General features: G+C 46.6%; 1 protein-coding gene across 27 annotated transcripts in view; it reads right to left on the bottom strand.

Annotated features, from left to right (window-relative positions):
* Positions 1 to 22,939, bottom strand: part of kif1aa (kinesin family member 1Aa) — a 246,098-nt gene that overhangs the window by 152,392 nt on the left and 70,767 nt on the right. For all 27 annotated transcript variants that reach the window (XR_011668385.1, XR_011668386.1, XM_071346549.1 and 24 more), the window contains exons 3-11: positions 22,832 to 22,905; positions 22,251 to 22,433; positions 21,777 to 21,845; positions 19,132 to 19,310; positions 11,171 to 11,282; positions 8,700 to 8,777; positions 2,297 to 2,362; positions 2,102 to 2,198; positions 1,817 to 1,895 (exon numbers count right to left, since the gene is read on the bottom strand). Coding sequence is in view for 25 of the 27 variants with exons in the window: in XM_071346549.1 (XP_071202650.1) it covers positions 1,817 to 1,895; positions 2,102 to 2,198; positions 2,297 to 2,362; positions 8,700 to 8,777; positions 11,171 to 11,282; positions 19,132 to 19,310; positions 21,777 to 21,845; positions 22,251 to 22,433; positions 22,832 to 22,905 (937 nt within the window). In the remaining 2 variants the exon portion in view is untranslated. The remainder of the gene's footprint in view (positions 1 to 1,816; positions 1,896 to 2,101; positions 2,199 to 2,296; positions 2,363 to 8,699; positions 8,778 to 11,170; positions 11,283 to 19,131; positions 19,311 to 21,776; positions 21,846 to 22,250; positions 22,434 to 22,831; positions 22,906 to 22,939) is intronic.

Genomic DNA, 22,939 nt, shown 5'->3' with positions numbered 1-22,939 from the left:
ACTGACATGATGAGACCTGAGGAGGGGAGAGGAGCACTGGGACCTGAGGAGGAGAGAGGAGCACTGACATGATGAGACCTGGGGAGGGGAGAGGAGCACTGGACCTGAGGAGGGGAGAGGAGCACTGGGACCTGAGGAGGAGAGAGGAGCACTGGGACCTGAGGAGGAGAGAGGAGCACTGGGACCTGAGGAGGGGAGCACTGGGACCTGAGGAGGAGAGAGGAGCATTGGGACCTGAGGAGGAGAGGGGAGCACTGGGACCTGAGGAGGAGAGGGGAGCACTGGGACCTGAGGAGGGGAGAGGAGCATTGGGACCTGAGGAGGGGAGCACTGGGACCTGGGGAGGGGAGAGGAGCATTGGGACCTGAGGAGGAGAGAGGAGCATTGGGACCTGGGGAGGGGAGAGGAGCATTGGGTACTGAGGAGGAGAGAGGAGCACTGGGACCTGGGGAGGGGAGAGGAGCATTGGGACCTGAGGAGGAGAGAGGAGCATTGGGACCTGGGGAAAATATTTGTATATTTTAATATAATATATATAAATATTTAATATTTGAAAATATCCTCCGTGTACAACGTAGAACACCAAATAATGCATGCAGAGCAGAATTAGGCCGATACCCACTAATTATCAAAATCCAGAAAAGAGCTGTTAAATTCTACAACCACCTAAAAGGAAGCGATTCCCAAACCTTCCATAACAAAGCCATCACCTACAGAGAGATGAACCTGGAGAAGAGTCCCCTAAGCAAGCTGGTCCTAGGGCTCTGTTCACAAACACAAACACACCCCACAGAGCCCCAGGACAACAGCACAATTAGACCCAACCAAATCATGAGAAAACAAAAAGATAATTACTTGACACATTGGAAAGAATTAACAAAAAAACAGAGCAAACTAGAATGCTATTTGGCCCTAAACAGAGAGTATACAGTGGCAGAATACCTGACCACTGTGACTGACCCAAACTTAAGGAAAGCTTTGACTATGTACAGACTCAGTGAGCATAGCCTTGCTATTGAGAAAGGCCGCCGTAGGCAGACATGGCTCTCAAGAGAAGACAGGCTATGTGCTCACTGCCCACAAAATGAGGTGGAAACTGAGCTGCACTTCCTAACCTCCTGCCCAATGTATGACCATATTAGAGAGACATATTTCCCTCAGATTACACAGATCCACAAAGAATTCGAAAACAAATCCAATTTTGATAAACTCCCATATCTACTGGGTGAAATTCCACAGTGTGCCATCACAGCAGCAAGATTTGTGACCTGTTGCCACAAGAAAAGGGCAACCAGTGAAGAACAAACACCACTGTAAATACAACCCATATTTATGTTTATTTATTTTAACTTGTGTGCTTTAACCATTTGTACATTGTTACAACACTGCATATATATAATATGACATTTGTAATGTCTTTATTGTTTTGAAACTTCTGTATGTGTAATGTTTACTGTTCATTTTTATTGTTTATTTGACTTTTGTATATTACCTACCTCACTTGCTTTGGCAATGTTAACACATGTTTCCCATGCCAATAAAGCCCCTTGAATTGAATTGAATTGAGAGAGAGAGAGAGAGAGAGAGAGAGAGAGAGAGAGAGAGAGAGAGAGAGAGAGAGAGAGAGAGAGAGAGAGAGAGAGAGATGGATAGACGGATAGACGGATAGACGGATAGACGGATAGACGGATAGACGGATAGACGGATAGACGGATAGACGGATAGACGGATAGACGGATAGATGGATAGATGGATAGATGGATAGATGGATAGATAGATAGATAGATAGATAGATAGATAGATAGATAGATTGTACCTGAGTGTGCTGAGAGTCTCGTCATAGTTGATGTCAGCTGGACTGAGAGCAGCAACCATGGCAGTACGAGAGTTTCCCCCTGAGCAAAACAGAAGATCAGAAGAATTAGGGTCTATCAGATTGATTAAGACCGTTTACGTACGTAAACGTAGGATTGTACGTAGGATTTATATGAAGTCAGCTAGACCTGTTTCTGGGATCAGAGATTACTTAGTTAGTAAACTAGTCTGAATGTTCATTGAGCAAGGTGAGGTAATAAGTTTCCGTAAAGTTAAAGGTTCCTACCTAAGTTCTCTCTTAGTAGCCAGGTCAACACAGAGTCTCTGTAAGGGATGTGACTTTCCACTTTCTTTTTCTTCTTGTTCTTATTTTGTGCAGAATCCTACAAAAGTGAATAATAAAAGATCAACTTTATTTTCCAGCTTATATTGTAAAACAAAATATGAATGATCCATGTGTATAAATATAAGTCATCCATACCACTTCGGCCAAGGCAGAGATGACTTTCCCCAGAGTGGTCAGAGATTTGTTGATGTTTGCTCCTTCCTGTAAAAGGACAAGGGAAAGCAAAAAGCAACTCAATCACCTCACAAGAAAAAAGATACCCCCCTAGGTAAACACCAAGAAATTCACTACGAGCAGTATATAACCATTTTAATCATTCAAATGTATTCATTACACAAAGACTGAAAACTAGAAAACTTGAAACTTGAAAACTATGTAACAAAGAAGCAGAGGGAGAGGAAGAGGAAGAAGAGGATGAAGAGACAGGGGAGGAAGACAGAGGAGGAAGAAAGACAGAGGAGGGAGAAAGACAGGATGAAGACGGAGAGGATGAAGAGACAGAGGAGGGAGAAAGACAGAGGAGGGAGAAAGACAGAGGAGGGAGAAAGACAGCGGAGGGAGAAAGACAGAGGAGGGAGAAAGACAGAGGAGGGAGAAAGACAGGATGAAGACGGAGAGGATGAAGAGACAGGGGAGAAAGACAGAGGAGGGAGAAAGACAGAGGAGGGAGAAAGACAGCGGAGGGAGAAAGACAGAGGAGGGAGAAAGACAGAGGAGGGAGAAAGACAGAGGAGGGAGAAAGACAGAGGAGGGAGAAAGAAAGAGGAGGGAGAAAGACAGAGGAGGGAGAAAGACAGAGGAGGAAGAAAGACAGAGGAGGGAGAAAGACAGAGGAGGGAGAAAGACAGAGGAGGGAGAAAGACAGCGGAGGGAGAAAGACAGAGGAGGGAGAAAGACAGAGGAGGGAGAAAGACAGAGGAGGGAGAAAGACAGAGGAGGGAGAAAGACAGGATGAAGACGGAGAGGATGAAGAGACAGGGGAGAAAGACAGAGGAGGGAGAAAGACAGCGGAGGGAGAAAGACAGAGGAGGGAGAAAGACAGAGGAGGGAGAAAGAAAGAGGAGGGAGAAAGACAGAGGAGGAAGAAAGACAGAGGAAGAAAGACAGAGGAGGGAGAAAGACAGAGGAGGGAGAAAGACAGAGGAGGGAGAAAGACAGAGGAGGAAGAAAGACAGAGGAGGGAGAAAGACAGAGGAGGGAGAAAGACAGAGGAGGGAGAAAGACAGAGGAGGGAGAAAGACAGAGCAGGAAGAAAAACAGAGGAGGGAGAAAGAAAGAGGAGGGAGAAAGACAGAGGAGGAAGAAAGACGGAGGAGGGAGAAAGACAGAGGAGGGAGAAAGACAGAGGAGGGAGAAAGACAGAGGAGGGAGAAAGACAGAAGAGGGAGAAAGACAGAGGAGGGAGAAAGACAGAGGAGGGAGAAAGACAGAGGAGGGAGAAAGACAGAGGAGGAAGAAAGACAGAGGAGGGAGAAAGACAGAGGAGGGAGAAAGACAGAGGAGGGAGAAAGACAGAGGAGGGAGAAAGACAGAGGAGGGAGAAAGACAGAGGAGGGAGAAAGACAAAGGAGGGAGAAAGACAGAGGAGGGAGAAAGACAGAGGAGGGAGAAAGACAGAGGAGGGAGAAAGACAGAGGAGGGAGAAAGACAGAGGAGGGAGAAAGACAGAGGAGGGAGAAAGACAGAGGAGGAAGAAAGACAGAGGAGGGAGAAAGACAGAGGAGGGAGAAAGACAGATGAGGGAGAAAGAAAGAGGAGGGAGAAAGACAGAGGAGGGAGAAAGAAAGAGGAGGGAGAAAGACAGAGGAGGGAGAAAGAAAGAGGAGGGAGAAAGACAGAGGAGGGAGAAAGACAGAGGAGGGAGAAAGACAGAGGGGGGAGAAAGAAAGAGGAGGGAGAAAGACAGAGGAGGGAGAAAGACAGAGGAGGGAGAAAGACAGAGGAGGGAGAAAGAAAGAGGAGGGAGAAAGACAGAGGAGGGAGAAAGACAGAGGAGGGAGAAAGACAGAGGAGGGAGAAAGACAGAGGAGGGAGAAAGACAGAGGAGGGAGAAAGACAGAGCAGGGAGAAAGAAAGAGGAGGGAGAAAGACAGAGGAGGGAGAAAGACAGAGGAGGGAGAAAGAAAGAGGAGGGAGAAAGACAGATGAGGGAGAAAGACAGAGGAGGGAGAAAGACAGAGGAGGGAGAAAGACAGAGGAGGGAGAAAGACAGAGGAGGGAGAAAAACAGAGGAGGGAGAAAGACAGAGGAGGGAGAAAGACAGAGGAGGGAGAAAGACAGAGGAGGGAGAAAGACAGAGGAGGGAGAAAAACAGAGGAGGGAGAAAGAAAGAGGAGGGAGAAAGACAGAGGAGGAAGAAAGACGGAGGAGGGAGAAAGACAGAGGAGGGAGAAAGACAGAGGAGGGAGAAAGACAGAGGAGGGAGAAAGACAGAAGAGGGAGAAAGACAGAGGAGGGAGAAAGACAGAGGAGGGAGAAAGACAGAGGAGGGAGAAAGACAGAGGAGGAAGAAAGACAGAGGAGGGAGAAAGACAGGGGAGGGAGAAAGACAGAGGAGGGAGAAAGACAGAGGAGGGAGAAAGACAGAGGAGGGAGAAAGACAGAGGAGGGAGAAAAACAGAGGAGGGAGAAAGAAAGAGGAGGGAGAAAGACAGAGGAGGAAGAAAGACGGAGGAGGGAGAAAGACAGAGGAGGGAGAAAGACAGAGGAGGGAGAAAGACAGAGGAGGGAGAAAGACAGAAGAGGGAGAAAGACAGAGGAGGGAGAAAGACAGAGGAGGGAGAAAGACAGAGGAGGGAGAAAGACAGAGGAGGAAGAAAGACAGAGGAGGGAGAAAGACAGGGGAGGGAGAAAGACAGAGGAGGGAGAAAGACAGAGGAGGGAGAAAGACAGAGGAGGGAGAAAGACAGAGGAGGGAGAAAGACAGAGCAGGAAGAAAGACAGAGGAGGGAGAAAGAAAGAGGAGGGAGAAAGACAGAGGAGGAAAAAAGACGGAGGAGGGAGAAAGACAGAGGAGGGAGAAAGACAGAGGAGGGAGAAAGACAGAGGAGGGAGAAAGACAGAGGAGGGAGAAAGACAGAGGAGGGAGAAAGACAGAGGAGGGAGAAAGACAGAGGAGGGAGAAAGACAGAGGAGGGAGAAAGACAGAGGAGGAAGAAAGACAGAGGAGGGAGAAAGAAAGAGGAGGGAGAAAGACAGATGAGGGAGAAAGAAAGAGGAGGGAGAAAGACAGAGGAGGGAGAAAGAAAGAGGAGGGAGAAAGACAGAGGAGGGAGAAAGAAAGAGGAGGGAGAAAGACAGAGGAGGGAGAAAGACAGAGGGGGGAGAAAGAAAGAGGAGGGAGAAAGACAGAGGAGGGAGAAAGACAGAGGAGGGAGAAAGACAGAGGAGGGAGAAAGAAAGAGGAGGGAGAAAGACAGAGGAGGGAGAAAGACAGAGGAGGGAGAAAGACAGAGGAGGGAGAAAGACAGAGGAGGGAGAAAGACAGAGGAGGGAGAAAGACAGAGGAGGGAGAAAGAAAGAGGAGGGAGAAAGACAGAGGAGGGAGAAAGACAGAGGAGGGAGAAAGACAGAGGAGGGAGAAAGACAGAGGAGGGAGAAAGACAGAGGAGGGAGAAAGACAGAGGAGGGAGAAAGACAGAGGAGGGAGAAAGAAAGAGGAGGGAGAAAGACAGAGGAGGGAGAAAGACAGAGGAGGGAGAAAGACAGAGGAGGGAGAAAGACAGAGGAGGGAGAAAGACAGAGGAGGGAGAAAGACAGAGGAGGGAGAAAGACAGAGGAGGGAGAAAGACAGAGGAGGGAGAAAGAAAGAGGAGGGAGAAAGACAGAGGAGGGAGAAAGAAAGAGGAGGGAGAAAGACAGAGGAGGGAGAAAGAAAGAGGAGGGAGAAAGACAGAGGAGGGAGAAAGACAGAGGAGGGAGAAAGACAGAGGAGGGAGAAAGAAATAGGAGGGAGAAAGACAGAGGAGGGAGAAAGACAGAGGAGGGAGAAAGAAAGAGGAGGGAGAAAGACAGAGGAGGGAGAAAGACTGAGGAGGGAGAAAGACAGAGGAGGGAGAAAGACAGAGGAGGGAGAAAGACAGAGGAGGGAGAAAGACAGAGGAGGGAGAAAGACAGAGGAGGGAGAAAGAAAGAGGAGGGAGAAAGACAGAGGAGGGAGAAAGACAGAGGAGGGAGAAAGACAGAGGGGGGAGAAAGAAAGAGGAGGGAGAAAGACAGAGGAGGGAGAAAGACAGAGGAGGGAGAAAGACAGAGGAGGGAGAAAGAAAGAGGAGGGAGAAAGACAGAGGAGGGAGAAAGACAGAGGAGGGAGAAAGACAGAGGAGGGAGAAAGACAGAGGAGGGAGAAAGACAGAGGAGGGAGAAAGACAGAGGAGGGAGAAAGACAGAGCAGGGAGAAAGAAAGAGGAGGGAGAAAGAAAGAGGAGGGAGAAAGACAGAGGAGGGAGAAAGAAAGAGGAGGGAGAAAGACAGATGAGGGAGAAAGACAGAGTAGGGAGAAAGACAGAGGAGGGAGAAAGACAGAGGAGGGAGAAAGACAGAGGAGGGAGAAAAACAGAGGAGGGAGAAAGACAGAGGAGGGAGAAAGACAGAGGAGGGAGAAAGACAGAGGAGGGAGAAAGACAGAGAGAGGGAGAAAGACAGAGGAGGGAGAAAGAACAGAGGAGGGAGAAAGAAAGAGGAGGGAGAAAGACAGAGGAGGAAGAAAGACGGAGGAGGGAGAAAGACAGAGGAGGGAGAAAGACAGAGGAGGGAGAAAGACAGAGGAGGGAGAAAGACAGAAGAGGGAGAAAGACAGAGAGGAGGGAGAAAGACAGAGGAGGGAGAAAGACAGAGGAGGGAGAAAGACAGAGGAGGGAGAAAGACAGAGGAGGGAGAAAGACAGAGGAGGGAGAAAGACAGAGGAGGGAGAAAGACAGAGGAGGGAGAAAGACAGAGGAGGGAGAAAGACAGAGGAGGGAGAAAGACAGAGGAGGGAGAAAGAAAGACAGAGGAGGAGAGAAAGACAGAGGAGGGAGAAAGACAGAGGAGGGAGAAAGACAGAGGAGGGAGAAAGACAGAGGAGGGAGAAAGACAGAGGAGGGAGAAAGACAGAGGAGGGAGAAAGACAGAGGAGGGAGAAAGACAGAGGAGGGAGAAAGACAGAGGAGGGAGAAAGACAGAGGAGGAAGAAAGACAGAGGAGGGAGAAAGAAAGAGGAGGGAGAAAGACAGATGAGGGAGAAAGAGAAGAGGAGGGAGAAAGACAGAGGAGGGAGAAAGAAAGAGGAGGGAGAAAGACAGAGGAGGGAGAAAGAAAGAGGAGGGAGAAAGACAGAGGAGGGAGAAAGACAGAGGGGGGAGAAAGAAAGAGGAGGGAGAAAGACAGAGGAGGGAGAAAGACAGAGGAGGGAGAAAGACAGAGGAGGGAGAAAGAAAGAGGAGGGAGAAAGACAGAGGAGGGAGAAAGACAGAGGAGGGAGAAAGACAGAGGAGGGAGAAAGACAGAGGAGGGAGAAAGACAGAGGAGGGAGAAAGACAGAGGAGGGAGAAAGAAAGAGGAGGGAGAAAGACAGAGGAGGGAGAAAGACAGAGGAGGGAGAAAGACAGAGGAGGGAGAAAGACAGAGGAGGGAGAAAGACAGAGGAGGGAGAAAGACAGAGGAGGGAGAAAGAAAGAGGAGGGAGAAAGACAGAGGAGGGAGAAAGACAGAGGAGGGAGAAAGACAGAGGAGGGAGAAAGACAGAGGAGGGAGAAAGACAGAGGAGGGAGAAAGACAGAGGAGGGAGAAAGACAGAGGAGGGAGAAAGACAGAGGAGGGAGAGAAGAAAGAGGAGGGAGAAAGACAGAGGAGGGAGAAAGAAAGAGGAGGGAGAAAGACAGAGGAGGGAGAAAGAAAGAGGAGGGAGAAAGACAGAGGAGGGAGAAAGACAGAGGAGGGAGAAAGACAGAGGAGGGAGAAAGACAGAGGAGGGAGAAAGACAGAGGAGGGAGAAAGACAGAGGAGGGAGAAAGACAGAGGGAGGGAGAAAGACAGAGGAGGGAGAAAGACAGAGGAGGGAGAAAGACAGAGGAGGGAGAAAGACAGAGGAGGGAGAAAGACAGAGGAGGGAGAAAGAAAGAGGAGGGAGAAAGACAGAGGAGGGAGAAAGACAGAGGAGGGAGAAAGACAGAGGAGGGAGAAAGAAAGAGGAGGGAGAAAGAAAGAGGAGGGAGAAAGACAGAGGAGGGAGAAAGACAGAGGAGGGAGAAAGACAGAGGAGGGAGAAAGACAGAGGAGGGAGAAAGACAGAGGAGGGAGAAAGACAGAGGATGGAGAAAGACAGAGGAGGGAGAAAGACAGAGGAGGGAGAAAGACAGAGGAGGGAGAAAGACAGAGGAGGGAGAAAGACAGAGGAGGGACAAAGACAGAGGAGGGAGAAAGACAGAGGAGGAAGAAAGACAGAGGAGGGAGAAAGACAGAGGAGGGAGAAAGACAGAGGAGGGAGAAAGACAGAGGAGGGAGAAAGACAGAGGAGGGAGAAAGACAGAGGAGGGAGAAAGACAGAGGAGGGAGAAACCTTGAGCCGGGTCCCTTTGGCTCCTGTGGAGTCGGCCCTCTCGCTGCCGGCCAAATCCACCAGGCTGATTTTGCTGACCTGTGACAGAAACATCGATGGGAGTGCAGGGATATGCATTAGCTGACTAAAGTCCTTTATTCTCACAGTTGGCAGCAACAGTTGGCACCAGACACCCTCCTTCACAATGTCACGGACACATTATCAAGTGCCCTCACAGGCACACGTTGGGCGGCAAGTTACTTTTTTCAATTAGCTTTAAAGCCTAAATCCTTAATTCGTTTTTTCAGTCCAATAGCAGCCAATAAATCTTTTTCCCTATATACAGCTGAGGGATGAGGCTGGAACAATTTAAACCAATCTGAAATTGATCAATGGAGCTATGGATGCAAGCGCTGATAACAAAACAAAAAACAGCAATTCATTCTTTTTTTTTATGTCCTTGAAGGAGGACAGAGTTCAAGCAGTTTACAGAGAGCTTTGGATGAATCTCAGAATAATGTTTCTCTGTTTCTCTAGTCCTCTCTCCTCACATCTCTCTGATGTTTTAAAGGCAATGTAGCACCTTATTTTTCCCTCAATACCAGAAACCCAGATAATATTTAACTAAATTAAATAAATTATTATAATATTATAATGTTATTTTAAAAGTTTTCTCCAAATCAACTCTAACTTTCGGAGGGGGGAAATCCCTACATGACCGCTAAGGTCACCGTCACACGATTATATATTTTATTTTAAACGTAGTAAAAAGTGGGATACGTTTGTGAGAATAAGGCGTCTGCTCGTCAATTTGAAGGGCACATTTCATCCCTGACAACGTCCACTCTGCTATCAACAATGGAAGGAGAGCTTCAGCAAGAAGTTGTTCTTCTCAAAGTGGATGCTGTCCCTCCCAGCGATGTTCCTCCTAAAGCATCTCAAACAGCCAGCAGCATCAGCAGAGACCGTGAGAATGGAAGTGAAACGGGGGATAAGTGAAAGAGCTAGCGTGCATCCTTCCTGCTAACGTTACCTAGCTATAGAGCATTTAGTTCACGACTTCCATCTAAATAACACTGATATAACTAACCAAATGTAAACATGTCTGCCAGGTGCTGGTAGCTAAATGCTGATGGTGTCACACTATAGAGAGTACAAGCTTATGGGAAATAATTGTTTTAGCCGTGACGGAGGTCACTGTTACTGTATAGAGCAAGTTTTCAAGGTGTTTGTGGGGGGTTTCGCGTTGGGGTGAATCGGCCGTTCTGTGGCTCCGGGAGGACAATGACCCAACACACCTCCAGGCTGTGTAAGTGTTATTTTGACCAAGAAAGAGAGAGATGGAGGGCTGCATCAGGATGAAACCAATTGAGATGGTTTGGGATGAGTTGGACCGCAGAGTGAAGGAAAAGCAGCCAACAAGTGCTCAGCATATGTGGGAACTCCTTCAAGACTGTTAGAAAATAATTCCAGGTGAAGCTGGTTGAGAGAATGCCAAGAGTGTGCAAAGCTGTCATCAAGGCAAAAGGTGGCTACTTTGAAGAATCTCAAATATAAAATATATTTTGATCTGTTTAACACTTTTCTGGTTACTACATGATTCCATATGTGTTATTTCATAGTTTTGATGTCTTTACTATTATTCTACAATGTAGAAAATAGTAAAAATAAAGAAAAACCCTTGAATGAGTAGGTGTGTCCTAACTTTTGACTGGCACTGTAGCTATCTAAGTTTGTCACTGGTATGGGCTAGTAAATATCCTAAACCTAGCCAACTAGACTGATTGCCGCAAACTAAAACCGAACATTCTCGCTAATGTTCACTCAAATACGTATTTCCACGGGTAATTGATTAAATTCAATGTTTACTCTATAAACATTCTATATGTTGCTGTCATATTGTAGAAAAATCCTCGCAGCCATGTAAACCATGTACAGTAGGATACTACAGCCAATACATTCCCCCAACATGTGAGTCATAGAACCCACGTATATTAGTTACTATAAACAGGGTCGTTCGGGGCGCTGAATGCTGATTGGCTGACAGCTGTGGTACTGTATATCAGACCGTATACCACCAGTATGACAAAACATGTATTTTTACTGCTCTAATGGCATTGGTAACCAGTGTATAATAGCAGGCACCTCGGGGGTTTGTGGTATATAGCCAATATACCACGGCTAAGGGCTGTATCCAGGTACTCCGCGTTGCGTCGTGCGTAAGAACAGCCCTTATCCGTGGTATATTGGCCATATACCACTTCCCCTCGGGCCTTATTGCTTATTTATACAGCAACAACTACATACATATCTGTTAGGGTCCAATGTCTGCTACCTGAACTTTAAAGAAGAATGTGAGGAGAGAGGAAACAAGGAGAGAGGAAGCAAGGAGATTCAAACCTGGTTGCACTTCACTGTACTACAGTGTACTGTATAATATGAAGAGAGATCTTTCTGCCCGACACGGCGCCCCCCCCCCCCCCCCCCCCTACCTTCTCAGAGGTGTTATCAGTCTCAACATCGTGTCGTTTCTGAGTGAAGATGATGTTGAACACAGCGTGGGAGCGACTGCTAGTCTCGTTCATGTTGGTGGCGGCCACCGTCCTGCAGAGAAGAAGAGAATGTTGGGTCACGTTCATTTGGCACCAAAATTGAAGAAAACTGACGAAAACAGGATTTACCTTTCCTGGACTTGTCCAATAGGAAACGTTAATTTGTACTTTGTGCCCCACTGAACATGACCCTGATCTGTGTCACTTCAACAACAGGTACAAAACATCCTGTATGATGTAACACCAGAGAACATCCTGTATGATGCAACACCACAGAACATCCTGTATGATGTAACACCACAGAACATCCTGTATGATGTAACACCACAGAACATCCTGTATGACGCAACACCACAGAACATCCTGTATGATGTAACACCACAGAACATGCTGTATGATGTAACACCACAGAACATCCTGTATGATGTAACACCACAGAACATCCTGTATGATGTAACACCACAGAACATCCTGTATGACGTAACACCACAGAACATCCTGTATGATGTAACACCACAGAACATCCTGTATGATGTAACACCACAGAACATCCTGTATGACGTAACACCACAGAACATCCTGTATGACGTAACACCACAGAACATCCTGTATGATGTAACACCACAGAACATCCTGTATGATGTAACACCACAGAACATCCTGTATGATGTAACACCACAGAACATCCTGTATGATGTAACACCACAGAACGTCCTGTATGATGTAACACCACACAGAACATCCTGTATGATGTAACACCACAGAACACCCTGTATGATGTAACACCACAGAACATCCTGTATGATGTAACACCACAGAACATCCTGTATGATGTAACACCACAGAACATCCTGTATGACGTAACACCACAGAATATCCTGTATGATGTAACACCACAGAACATCCTGTATGATGTAACACCACAGAACATCCTGTATGATGTAACACCACAGAACATCCTGTATGACGTAACACCACAGAACATCCTGTATGACGTAACACCACAGAACATCCTGTATGACGTAACACCACAGAACATCCTGTATGACGTAACACCACAGAACATCCTGTATGATGTAACACCACAGAACATCCTGTATGACGTAACACCACAGAACATCCTGTATGACGTAACACCACAGAACATCCTGTATGATGTAACACCACAGAACATCCTGTATGATGTAACACCACAGAACATCCTGTATGATGTCCACAGAACATCCTGTATGACGTAACACCACAGCACATCCTGTATGATGTAACACCACAGAACATCCTGTATGATGTAACACCACAGAACATCCTGTATGACGTAACACCACAGAACATCCTGTATGATGTAACACCACAGAACATCCTGTATGATGTAACACCACACAGAACATCCTGTATGATGTAACACCACAGAACATCCTGTATGACACAACACCACAGAACATCCTGTATGATGTAACACCACAGAACATCCTGTATGATGTAACACCACAGAACATCCTGTATGATGTAACACCACAGAACATCCTGTATGATGTAACACAACACAGAACATCCTGTATGACGTAACACCACAGAACATCCTGTATGATGTAACACCACAGAACATCCTGTATGACACAACACCACAGAACATCCTGTATGATGTAACACCACAGAACATCCTGTATGATGTAACACCACAGAACATCCTGTATGACACAACACCACAGAACATCCTGTATGATGTAACACCACAGAACATCCTGTATGATGTAACACCACAGAACATCCTGTATGATGTAACACCACAGAACATCCTGTATGATGTAACACCACAGAACATCCTGTATGACGTAACACCACAGAACATCCTGTATGATGTAACCCACATAACATCCTGTATGACGTAACACCACAGAACATCCTGTATGATGTAACCCACATAACATCCTGTATGATGTAACACCACAGAACATCCTGTATGACGTAACACCACAGAACATCCTGTATGACGTAACACCACAGAACATCCTGTATAGCGTAACACCACAGAACATCCTGTATGATGTAACACCACAGAACATCCTGTATGACGTAACACCACAGAACATCCTGTATGACGTAACACCACAGAACATCCTGTATGACACAACACCACAGAACATCCTGTATGACGCAACACCACAGAACATCCTGTATGATGTAACACCACAGAACATCCTGTATGATGTCCACAGAACATCCTGTATGACGTAACACCACAGCACATCCTGTATGATGTAACACCACAGAACATCCTGTATGATGTAACACCACAGAACACCCTGTATGATGCAACACCACACAACACCCTGTATGATGTAACACCACAAAACATCCTGTATGATGTAACACCACATAACATCCTGTATGATGTAACACCACAGAACATCCTGTATGACGTAACACCACAGAATATCCTGCATGATGTAACACCACAGAACATCCTGTATGATGTAACACCACAGAACATCCTGTATGATGTAACACCACAGAACATCCTGTATGACGTAACACCACAGAACATCCTGTATGATGTAACACCACAGAACATCCTGTATGACGTAACACCACAGAACATCCTGTATGACGTAACACCACAGAACATCCTGTATGATGTAACACCACAGAACATCCTGTATGATGTAACACCACAGAACATCCTGTATGATGTAACACCACAGAACATCCTGTATGATGTCCACAGAACATCCTGTATGACGTAACACCACAGCACATCCTGTATGATGTAACACCACAGAACATCCTGTATGATGTAACACCACAGAACATCCTGTATGACGTAACACCACAGAACATCCTGTATGATGTAACACCACAGAACATCCTGTATGATGTAACACCACACAGAACATCCTGTATGATGTAACACCACAGAACATCCTGTATGACACAACACCACAGAACATCCTGTATGATGTAACACCACAGAACATCCTGTATGATGTAACACCACAGAACATCCTGTATGATGTAACACAACACAGAACATCCTGTATGACGTAACACCACAGAACATCCTGTATGATGTAACACCACAGAACATCCTGTATGACACAACACCACAGAACATCCTGTATGATGTAACACCACAGAACATCCTGTATGATGTAACACCACAGAACATCCTGTATGACACAACACCACAGAACATCCTGTATGATGTAACACCACAGAACATCCTGTATGATGTAACACCACAGAACATCCTGTATGATGTAACACCACAGAACATCCTGTATGATGTAACACCACAGAACATCCTGTATGACGTAACACCACAGAACATCCTGTATGATGTAACCCACATAACATCCTGTATGACGTAACACCACAGAACATCCTGTATGATGTAACCCACATAACATCCTGTATGATGTAACACCACAGAACATCCTGTATGACGTAACACCACAGAACATCCTGTATGACGTAACACCACAGAACATCCTGTATGATGTAACACCACAGAACATCCTGTATGACGCAAGACCACAGAACATCCTGTATGACGCAACACCACAGAACATCCTGTATGACGCAACACCACAGAACATCCTGTATGACGCAACACCACAGAACATCCTGTATGACGCAACACCACAGAACATCCTGTATGACGCAACACCACAGAACATCCTGTATGACGCAACACCACAGAACATCCTGTATGACGCAACACCACAGAACATCCTGTATGACGCAACACCACAGAACATCCTGTATGACGCAACACCACAGAACATCCTGTATGACGCAACACCACAGAACATCCTGTATGATGTAACACCACAGACGCATTGAGACAGAAGAAGAAGAACAACAACCCCATAACAATGGTTGAGTCATCTGAGATCAGTCTATGATCCATCCTAATAATGAAGCTCAGAAACCTCCACGGTGAATAGTTTTATACGAGGGGCTAAAATTAATTGCAACAAGATAAGCCAAAGAACAGATCCATTAAAACTAATTTCCCCAAACGCTCTCCAGCAACCAAAACATTAATTTTCAGCTGCCTAATGGGAAATTACATAAAATTTTAGGTGGTTTTAGCCGGTTCGTCAACGGCTGGTTCTGCTACTGTATAATTGCGATTGTTAGTTTCGAGCTAATGAAACGAGACAATGTGCTAATTTGTAGTAAACTGAGGGGGAATAGAACACAGCCCAGAGTGTTGCAGGAGAGAGAATGGAGATTAGAACAGGGCCCAGAGTGTTGCAGGAGAGAGAATGGAGTCATTAGAACACAGCCCAGAGTGTTGCAGGAGAGAGAATGGAGTCATTAGAACACAGCCCAGAGTGTTGCAGGAGAGAGAATGGAGTCATTAGAACACAGCCCAGAGTGTTGCAGGAGAGAGAATGGAGTCATTAGAACACAGTCCAGAGTGTTGCAGGAGAGAGAATGGAGTCATTAGAACAGGGCCCAGAGTGTTGCAGGAGAGAGAATGGAGTCATTTGAACACAGCCCAGAGTGTTGCAGGAGAGAGAATGGAGTCATTAGAACAGGGCCCAGAGTGTTGCAGGAGAGAGAATGGAGTCATTAGAACACAGTCCAGAGTGTTGCAGGAGAGAGAATGGAGTCATTAGAACACAGCCCAGAGTGTTGCAGGAGAGAGAATGGAGTCATTAAAACACAGCTCAGAGTGTTGCAGGAGAGAGAATGGAGATTAGAACAGGGCCCAGAGTGTTGCAGGAGAGAGAATGGAGTCATTAGAACAGGGCCCAGAGTGTTGCAGGAGAGAGAATGGAGTCATTAGAACACAGCTCAGAGTGTTGCAGGAGAGAGAATGGAGATTAGAACACAGCCCAGAGTGTTGCAGGAGAGAGAATGGAGTCATTAAAACACAGCCCAGAGTGTTGCAGGAGAGAGAATGGAGTCATTAAAACACAGCCCAGAGTGTTGCAGGAGAGAGAATGGAGTCATTAGAACACAGCCCAGAGTGTTGCAGGAGAGAGAATGGAGATTAGAACACAGCCCAGAGTGTTGCAGGAGAGAGAATGGAGTCATTAGAACACAGCCCAGAGTGTTGCAGGAGAGAGAATGGAGATTAGAACACAGCCCAGAGTGTTGCAGGAGAGAGAATGGAGTCATTAGATCACAGCCCAGAGTGTTGCAGGAGAGAGAATGGAGTCATTTGTCAACACAACCATTTTCCTCCTGACAAACAACAAAGTGGAAGAACACTGTTTGATACTGACACCTCAGTGGAGGGGTGGATGAATAGACAGCACAGTGGAGGGGTGGATGAATAGACAGCACAGTGGAGGGGTGGATGGATGGACAGCACAGTGGAGGGGTGGATGGATGGACAGAGCACAGTGGAGGGATGGATGAATAGACAGAGCACAGTAGAGGGGTGGATGGATAGACAGAGCACAGTGGAGGGGTGGATGAATAGACAGAGCACAGTGGAGGGATGGATGAATAAACAGAGCACAGTAGAGGGGTGAATTAAAAGACAGCACGGTGGAGGGGTGGATGAATAGACAGAGCACAGTGGAGGGGTGGATGAATAGACAGAGCACAGTAGAGGGGTGGATGAATAGACAGAGCACAGTGGAGGGGTGGATGGATGGACAGAGCACAGTGGAGGGGTGGATGAATAGACAGAGCACAGTAGAGGGGTGGATGAATAAACAGAGCACAGTAGAGGGGTGGATTAAAAGACAGCATGGTGGAGGGGTGGATGAATAGACAGAGCACAGTGGAGGGGTGGATGAATAGACAGAGCACAGTAGAGGGGTGGATGAATAGACAGAGCACAGTGGAGGGGTGGATGGATGGACAGAGCACAGTGGAGGGGTGGATGAATAGACAGAGCACAGTAGAGGGGTGGATTAATAGAGAGAGGACAGTAGAGGGGTGGATGAATAGACAGAGCACAGTGGAGGGGTGGATGAATAGACAGAGCACAGTGGAGGGGTGGATGAATAGACAGAGCACAGTGGAGGGTGGATAGATGGACAGAGCACAGTGGAGGGGTGGATGAATAGACAGAGCACAGTGGAGGGGTGGATGGATAGACAGAGCACAGTGGAGGGGTGGATGAATAGACAGAGCACAGTAGAGGGGTGGATGGAAGGACAGAGCACAGTGGAGGGGTGGATGAATAGACAGAGCACAGTGGAGGGGTGGATGAATAGACAGCACAGTGGATTGGTGGATGAATAGACAGAGCACAGTGGAGGGGTGGATGAATGGACAGAGCACAGTGGAGGGGTGGATGGATGGACAGAGCACAGTAGAGGGGTGGATGAATGGACAGAGCACAGTGGAGGGGTGGATGAATGGACAGAGCACAGTGGAGGGGTGGATGAATGGACAGAGCACAGTGGAGGGGTGGATGAATGGACAGAGCACAGTGGAGGGGTGGATGAATGGACAGAGCACAGTGGAGGGGTGGATGAATGGACAGAGCACAGAGCTGTCTGACTGAGCTAAGCAGCACTGATGTATCACCACATAGGTGCGTACAGCTACACATCAGGATGGTACATTTTAGTAAGTTAATGGAGATTTCAAGGTTACAGAACTGCCAGGTATAGAGAAATCAATTCATTCATTGATGAATTAATTAATTATTGAGTAATTTATCATCGACAGGGCTAATATGGTTCCAATACGTTTCAGCATGGACACGTGCTCACCCACCCAACAAGTCTGAAAACTGCAATAATTCATCGTTGTTTTGTACCTACGATCATTGAAATTCATGTTTGTCCTGTTTGTCTGCTGGAGTGTCCTAGTTATACGGTTATCTCAGCTGGTGTCTGATGTGTTGATTAATTAACTCTCATGTAAAATCTTTTCTGGTCTGCCAGTTCAAGTCTTCTCAGGCAGTAAATTCCCTTATGGACAGAGCACCGTGTGCTTAATTAATCTATTCATTCTCGGCCAACATGGTACAGAATAGCCTGCTGCGTCTCACCGAGGCTGCGTCCCAAATTGCCCCCCCGGTAAGGGCTCTGGTCGAAGGTAACACACTCTATACGGAACACAGGATGCCATTTAGGACAGAACCCCGAGCAGACGGCTCATAATAATGTCTGGAACGGAGCAAACGGAATGGCATCAAACACATGGAAACCATAGAAACCACGTGTTTGATGTATTTGATACCATTCCACTGATTCCGCTCCAGCCATTAGCACGAGCCCGTCCTCCCCAATTAAGTAGCCGCCAGCCTCCCGCGGGGCCCAAACCTTCTCTATACTTTCAATCCATTTAGATGCATGCTCAACATATTGCTTCCTTTTAAGTGCTATTGCTAACGGGGATTTTTGGAAAAGAGGCAGAATATTTAACATTGACCCCATGAGAAACCCCATCACCCCCGTATGCAGTTGAACTCAGCACTGTATTACATTGACAGTCATTTCGCAGACACTCTTGTCCAAGACTGACTTAGTGCATTCGTCATAAGGTACCTATGTGAGACAACCACATAGCACAATCATAGTAAGTCAAACTTTTCCTCAATAAATCAACTAACAGAAAAGTCAGTGCTGGTAAGAGAAGACAAGTGTGAGGATTAATCAAGATACTTTTTGAAGAGGTAGGTTTTCAGATGCTTTCGGGAAGATAGGCAGGGACTCAGCAGTCCTTACGTTAGGGGGAAGCTTGGTCCAACATTGGGGTGCCGAGCACCCACCCAGCCATCCAGCCATCCAGCCAGCCAGCCAGCCAGTCAGCCAGCCATCCATCCACCCACCTACCCATCCATCCACCCAACCACCCACCCAGCCATTCACTCATCCTTCCACCTACCCATCCAGCCATCCATCCACCTATCCATTCCCCCACCCACCCACCAACACACCCAACCAACCACCCACCCATCCATACATCTGTCCCCTCACCTGGCCTTGTTTCCAGAGTCCATGAGGTCCTGGATGTCGTTGTAGGAGGTGACAGCCAGTTTGGACAGGTCCTCTACGTATGGCCCCATCAGGGGGTGTTCCCTCACACGCAGGTTCCCCTTGTTCTTAGGGTTCAGGAGGTCACGCACACGCTCACAGTAGATCTCCATGTAGCTCACCTGAGGAGGAGGGAGGGAGGGGGAGGGAGGATGGGAGAGGGGGGGTGGGGGACAAAGAGTTACATTACCAACTAGGTCTTTCTAGTCTTTCTTCAATTCCTCGTTTCCTCTCTCCTCATATCCTTCTCAAAATGCGAATTGGAGCTGGTCTAGGGTTTCCGGGATGATGATATTGATGTGAGTCATGACCAGCCTTTCAAAGCACTTCATGGTTACAGACGTGAGTGCTACATTGCGGTAATAATTTAGGCAGGTTACCTTCGCTTTCTTGGGCACAGGGACTATGGTGGTCTGCTTGAAACATGTTAGTATTACAGACTCAGACAGGGAGAGGTTGAAAATGTCAGTGAAGACAGTTGCCAATTGGTCCGTGCATGAGTACACGTCCTTGTAATCCGTCTGGCCCAGCGGCTTTGTGAATGTTGACCTGTTTAAAGGTCTTGCTCACATCGGCTACGGAGAGCGTGATCACAAAGTCTTCCGGAACAGCTGGTGCTCTCATGCATGCTTCAGTTTTGCTTGCCTCGAAGCGAGCATAAAAGGCATTTAGCTCGACTGGTAGGCTTGTGTCACTGGGCAACTCGCGGCTGGGTTTAATTTGAAGTCAATAATATCCAACGAGCGTCAGAGCCGGTGAAATAGGATTCAATCTTAGTCCTGTATTGACGCTTTGCCTGTTTGATGGTTCGTCAGAGGGCATAGTGGGATTTCTTATACTCGTCCGGATTAGCGTCCCGCTCCTTGAAAGTGGCAGCTTTAGCTGTTAGCTCAGTGCGGATGTTGCCTGTAATCCATGGCTTCTGGTTGGGATAAGCACGTACGTTCACTGAAGGAACGACGACATCGATGCACTTATTGATGAAGCCGGTGACTGAGGTGGTAAACTTCTCAATGCCATTGGATGAATCCTGGAACATATTCCAGTGTGTGCTAGCAAAACAGTCCTGTAGCTTAGCATCCGCGTCATCTGACCAGTTCTGTATTGAGCGAGTAACCGGTACTTCCTGCTTTAGTTTATGCATGTAAGCAGGAATCAAGAGGATAGAATTATGGTCAGATTTGCCAAATGAAGGGCGAGGTAGAGCTTTGTATGCGTCTCTGTGTGTGGAGTAAAGGTGGTCCAGAGTTTTTTTTCTCCTCTGGTTGCACATGTGACATGCTGGTAGAAATAAGGTAAAACGGATTTAAGTTTCCCTTTATTAAAGTCCCCGGCCACGAGGAGCGCCGCTTCTGGATGAGCATTTTATTTGCTCATGGACTTATGCAGCTGGTTGAGTGCGGTCTTAGTGCCAGCATCGGTTTGTGGTGGTAAATACACTGCTACGAATAATACAGATGAAAACTCTCTTGGTAGATAGTGTGGTCTACAGCTTATCATGAGTTACTGTAACGCTCGTCTTCCTCCTCGTCTGAGGAGGAGCAAGGATCGGACCAAAATGCAGCGTGGTTTGAATACATACTTTTAATAATATCAACGAAGACGAAAAACACTTGATAAACTACAAAATAACAAAACGACGTGAACAGACCTGAACTTGAGAACATAAAACATGAACGCACGAACGGGAACGAACGAACGAAACGAAACAGTACCGTGTGGCGAAGAAACACAGACACAGCAACAATCACCCACAAACAAACAGTGAGAACAGCCTACCTTAATATGGTTCTCAATCAGAGGAAACGTAAAACACCTGCCCCTGATTGAGAACCATATCAGGCTAATACAATGAACCCAACATAGAAACACATAACATAGAATGCCCACCCAGCTCACATCCTGACCAACTAAACAATACTAAACAAAGGAAATAAGGTCAGGAACGTGACAGTTACTCTACCTCAGGCGAGCAATACCTCGAGACTTCTTTGATATTAGACATCACGCACCAGCTGTTATTGACAAATAGACACCCCTGCCCCTCGTCTTACCAGACGTAGCTTCTCTGTCCTGCCGATGCACGGAAAACCCAGGCAGCTCTATATTATCCGTGTCGTCGTTCAGCCACAACTCGGTGAAACATAAGATATTACAGTTCTTAATGTCCCGTTGGTAGAATAGTCTTAATCGTAGATCATCCAGTTTATTTTCCAATGATTTTACGTTGGCCAATAGTACGGATGGTAGTGGTTGTTTACCTACTCAGTGACAAATTCTTACAAGGCAACCCGCACCCCTCCACCTTTTCCCCATTCTTTTCTTCACGCGAATGACGTGGATTTGGGCCTGGTCTTGAGAAAGCAGTACATTCGTCACATCGGACTCATTAAAAAAAACATCTTTAACCAGTTCAAGATGAATAATCGCTGTTCTGATGTCCAGAATCTCTGTTCGGCCATAAGAGACGATAGCGGTAACATTATGTACAAAATAAGTTACGAACAATGTGAAGGAACAAACAAAATAGCACAGATGGTTAGGAGCCCGTAAAACATAGAGAGGCCTTGTACTATAACTGTACGTACCTCCACAGAGTAGGACTTGCTATTGTCGTTATTACTGTCGTTGAACTTGGTGAAGAGGTCTTCACACATCTAGGGGGAGAAAGAAAGCAAAGGGTTTGCAGTGAACATTTATTATCAATTTATATATGGTTCATCTGTACAGGGACAGATACAAACACATTGACACATTGAATAAACAATTATCCAATGTGTTGCACCACAGTATAGCCTGCACTCATTTCCAACACCCTAGATGGGATTTATGTAACATTATGTTGAGGTATGGAGCGCCAGGTGTGCGATTGGTCTGGAGTAGGGATGCAAAATTCCGTTAACTTTCTGAAAATTGCCTGGATTTCCAGCTATCCTGTTTGGAGGATTCAAGGATTTCCTGCTTATTCCATCCTGATTCTGGGAATCTTCCAACCAGGAAAACCAGGGAAATTTCTGGAATTCTGCAACCCTGGTGTGGAGGTAACAGTATATCCGGTATACCAGAGGGATGATGCCTTCCTGATCCTTCAAGTCCGGCTTGCCCATCATGGTGTAGGACTTCCCAGATCCGGTCTGACCATAGGCAAAGATACAGACGTTGTATCCCTCAAAGGCATGGAGCAGCATCTCCTCACCAATGTCCTTGTACACCTGCTGCTGGCCAGCAAAGTTGATGTCCTCGGGCTGTGGAGAGACAAAAACACGGTGAGTCAGGTAACTATTCATATTGACCATCTACAAGTAGAGTCAGGTAACTATTCATATTGACCATCTACAAGTAGAGTCAGGTAACTATTGAAATTGATCAACACGTTGGTGAAAAGATTCATTGAATTGTTTTGTGGAGTGTTCTAGAACACCAGTGTGTTTGGAGTTTCTTTTTAAGGTCAACCAGGACAAACCAAGACGCAACTACAAGGTCGATTCACTTGAAAATGAACCTGACTAAAAGTCCGGTTCAAGGCTGTTGTGCCTGACCACACTAATCACTAGTCTCTAATGAAAATCAGCATGTGTTGTGTTGCTCCCTAGGTGGTATGGTGTCATACAGTACACAGTCAGTCAGAGGGACAGGTACTTACCGAGGTGTGTGACCAGTACGAGTAATCAAAGTTGAAGCTCTTGTTCTCTTTGGGCTGCTTGGGGTTGAGGATGGCTGAAAGACACGACAGAACAGAGAGAGAGAGGGT

Source organism: Salvelinus alpinus, chromosome 16, assembly GCF_045679555.1.
Source record: "Salvelinus alpinus chromosome 16, SLU_Salpinus.1, whole genome shotgun sequence".
NCBI lineage: Eukaryota > Metazoa > Chordata > Actinopteri > Salmoniformes > Salmonidae > Salvelinus > Salvelinus alpinus.
Note: the sequence above shows the minus strand (reverse complement) of the source record. Positions and strands in the feature narration are given on the sequence as shown.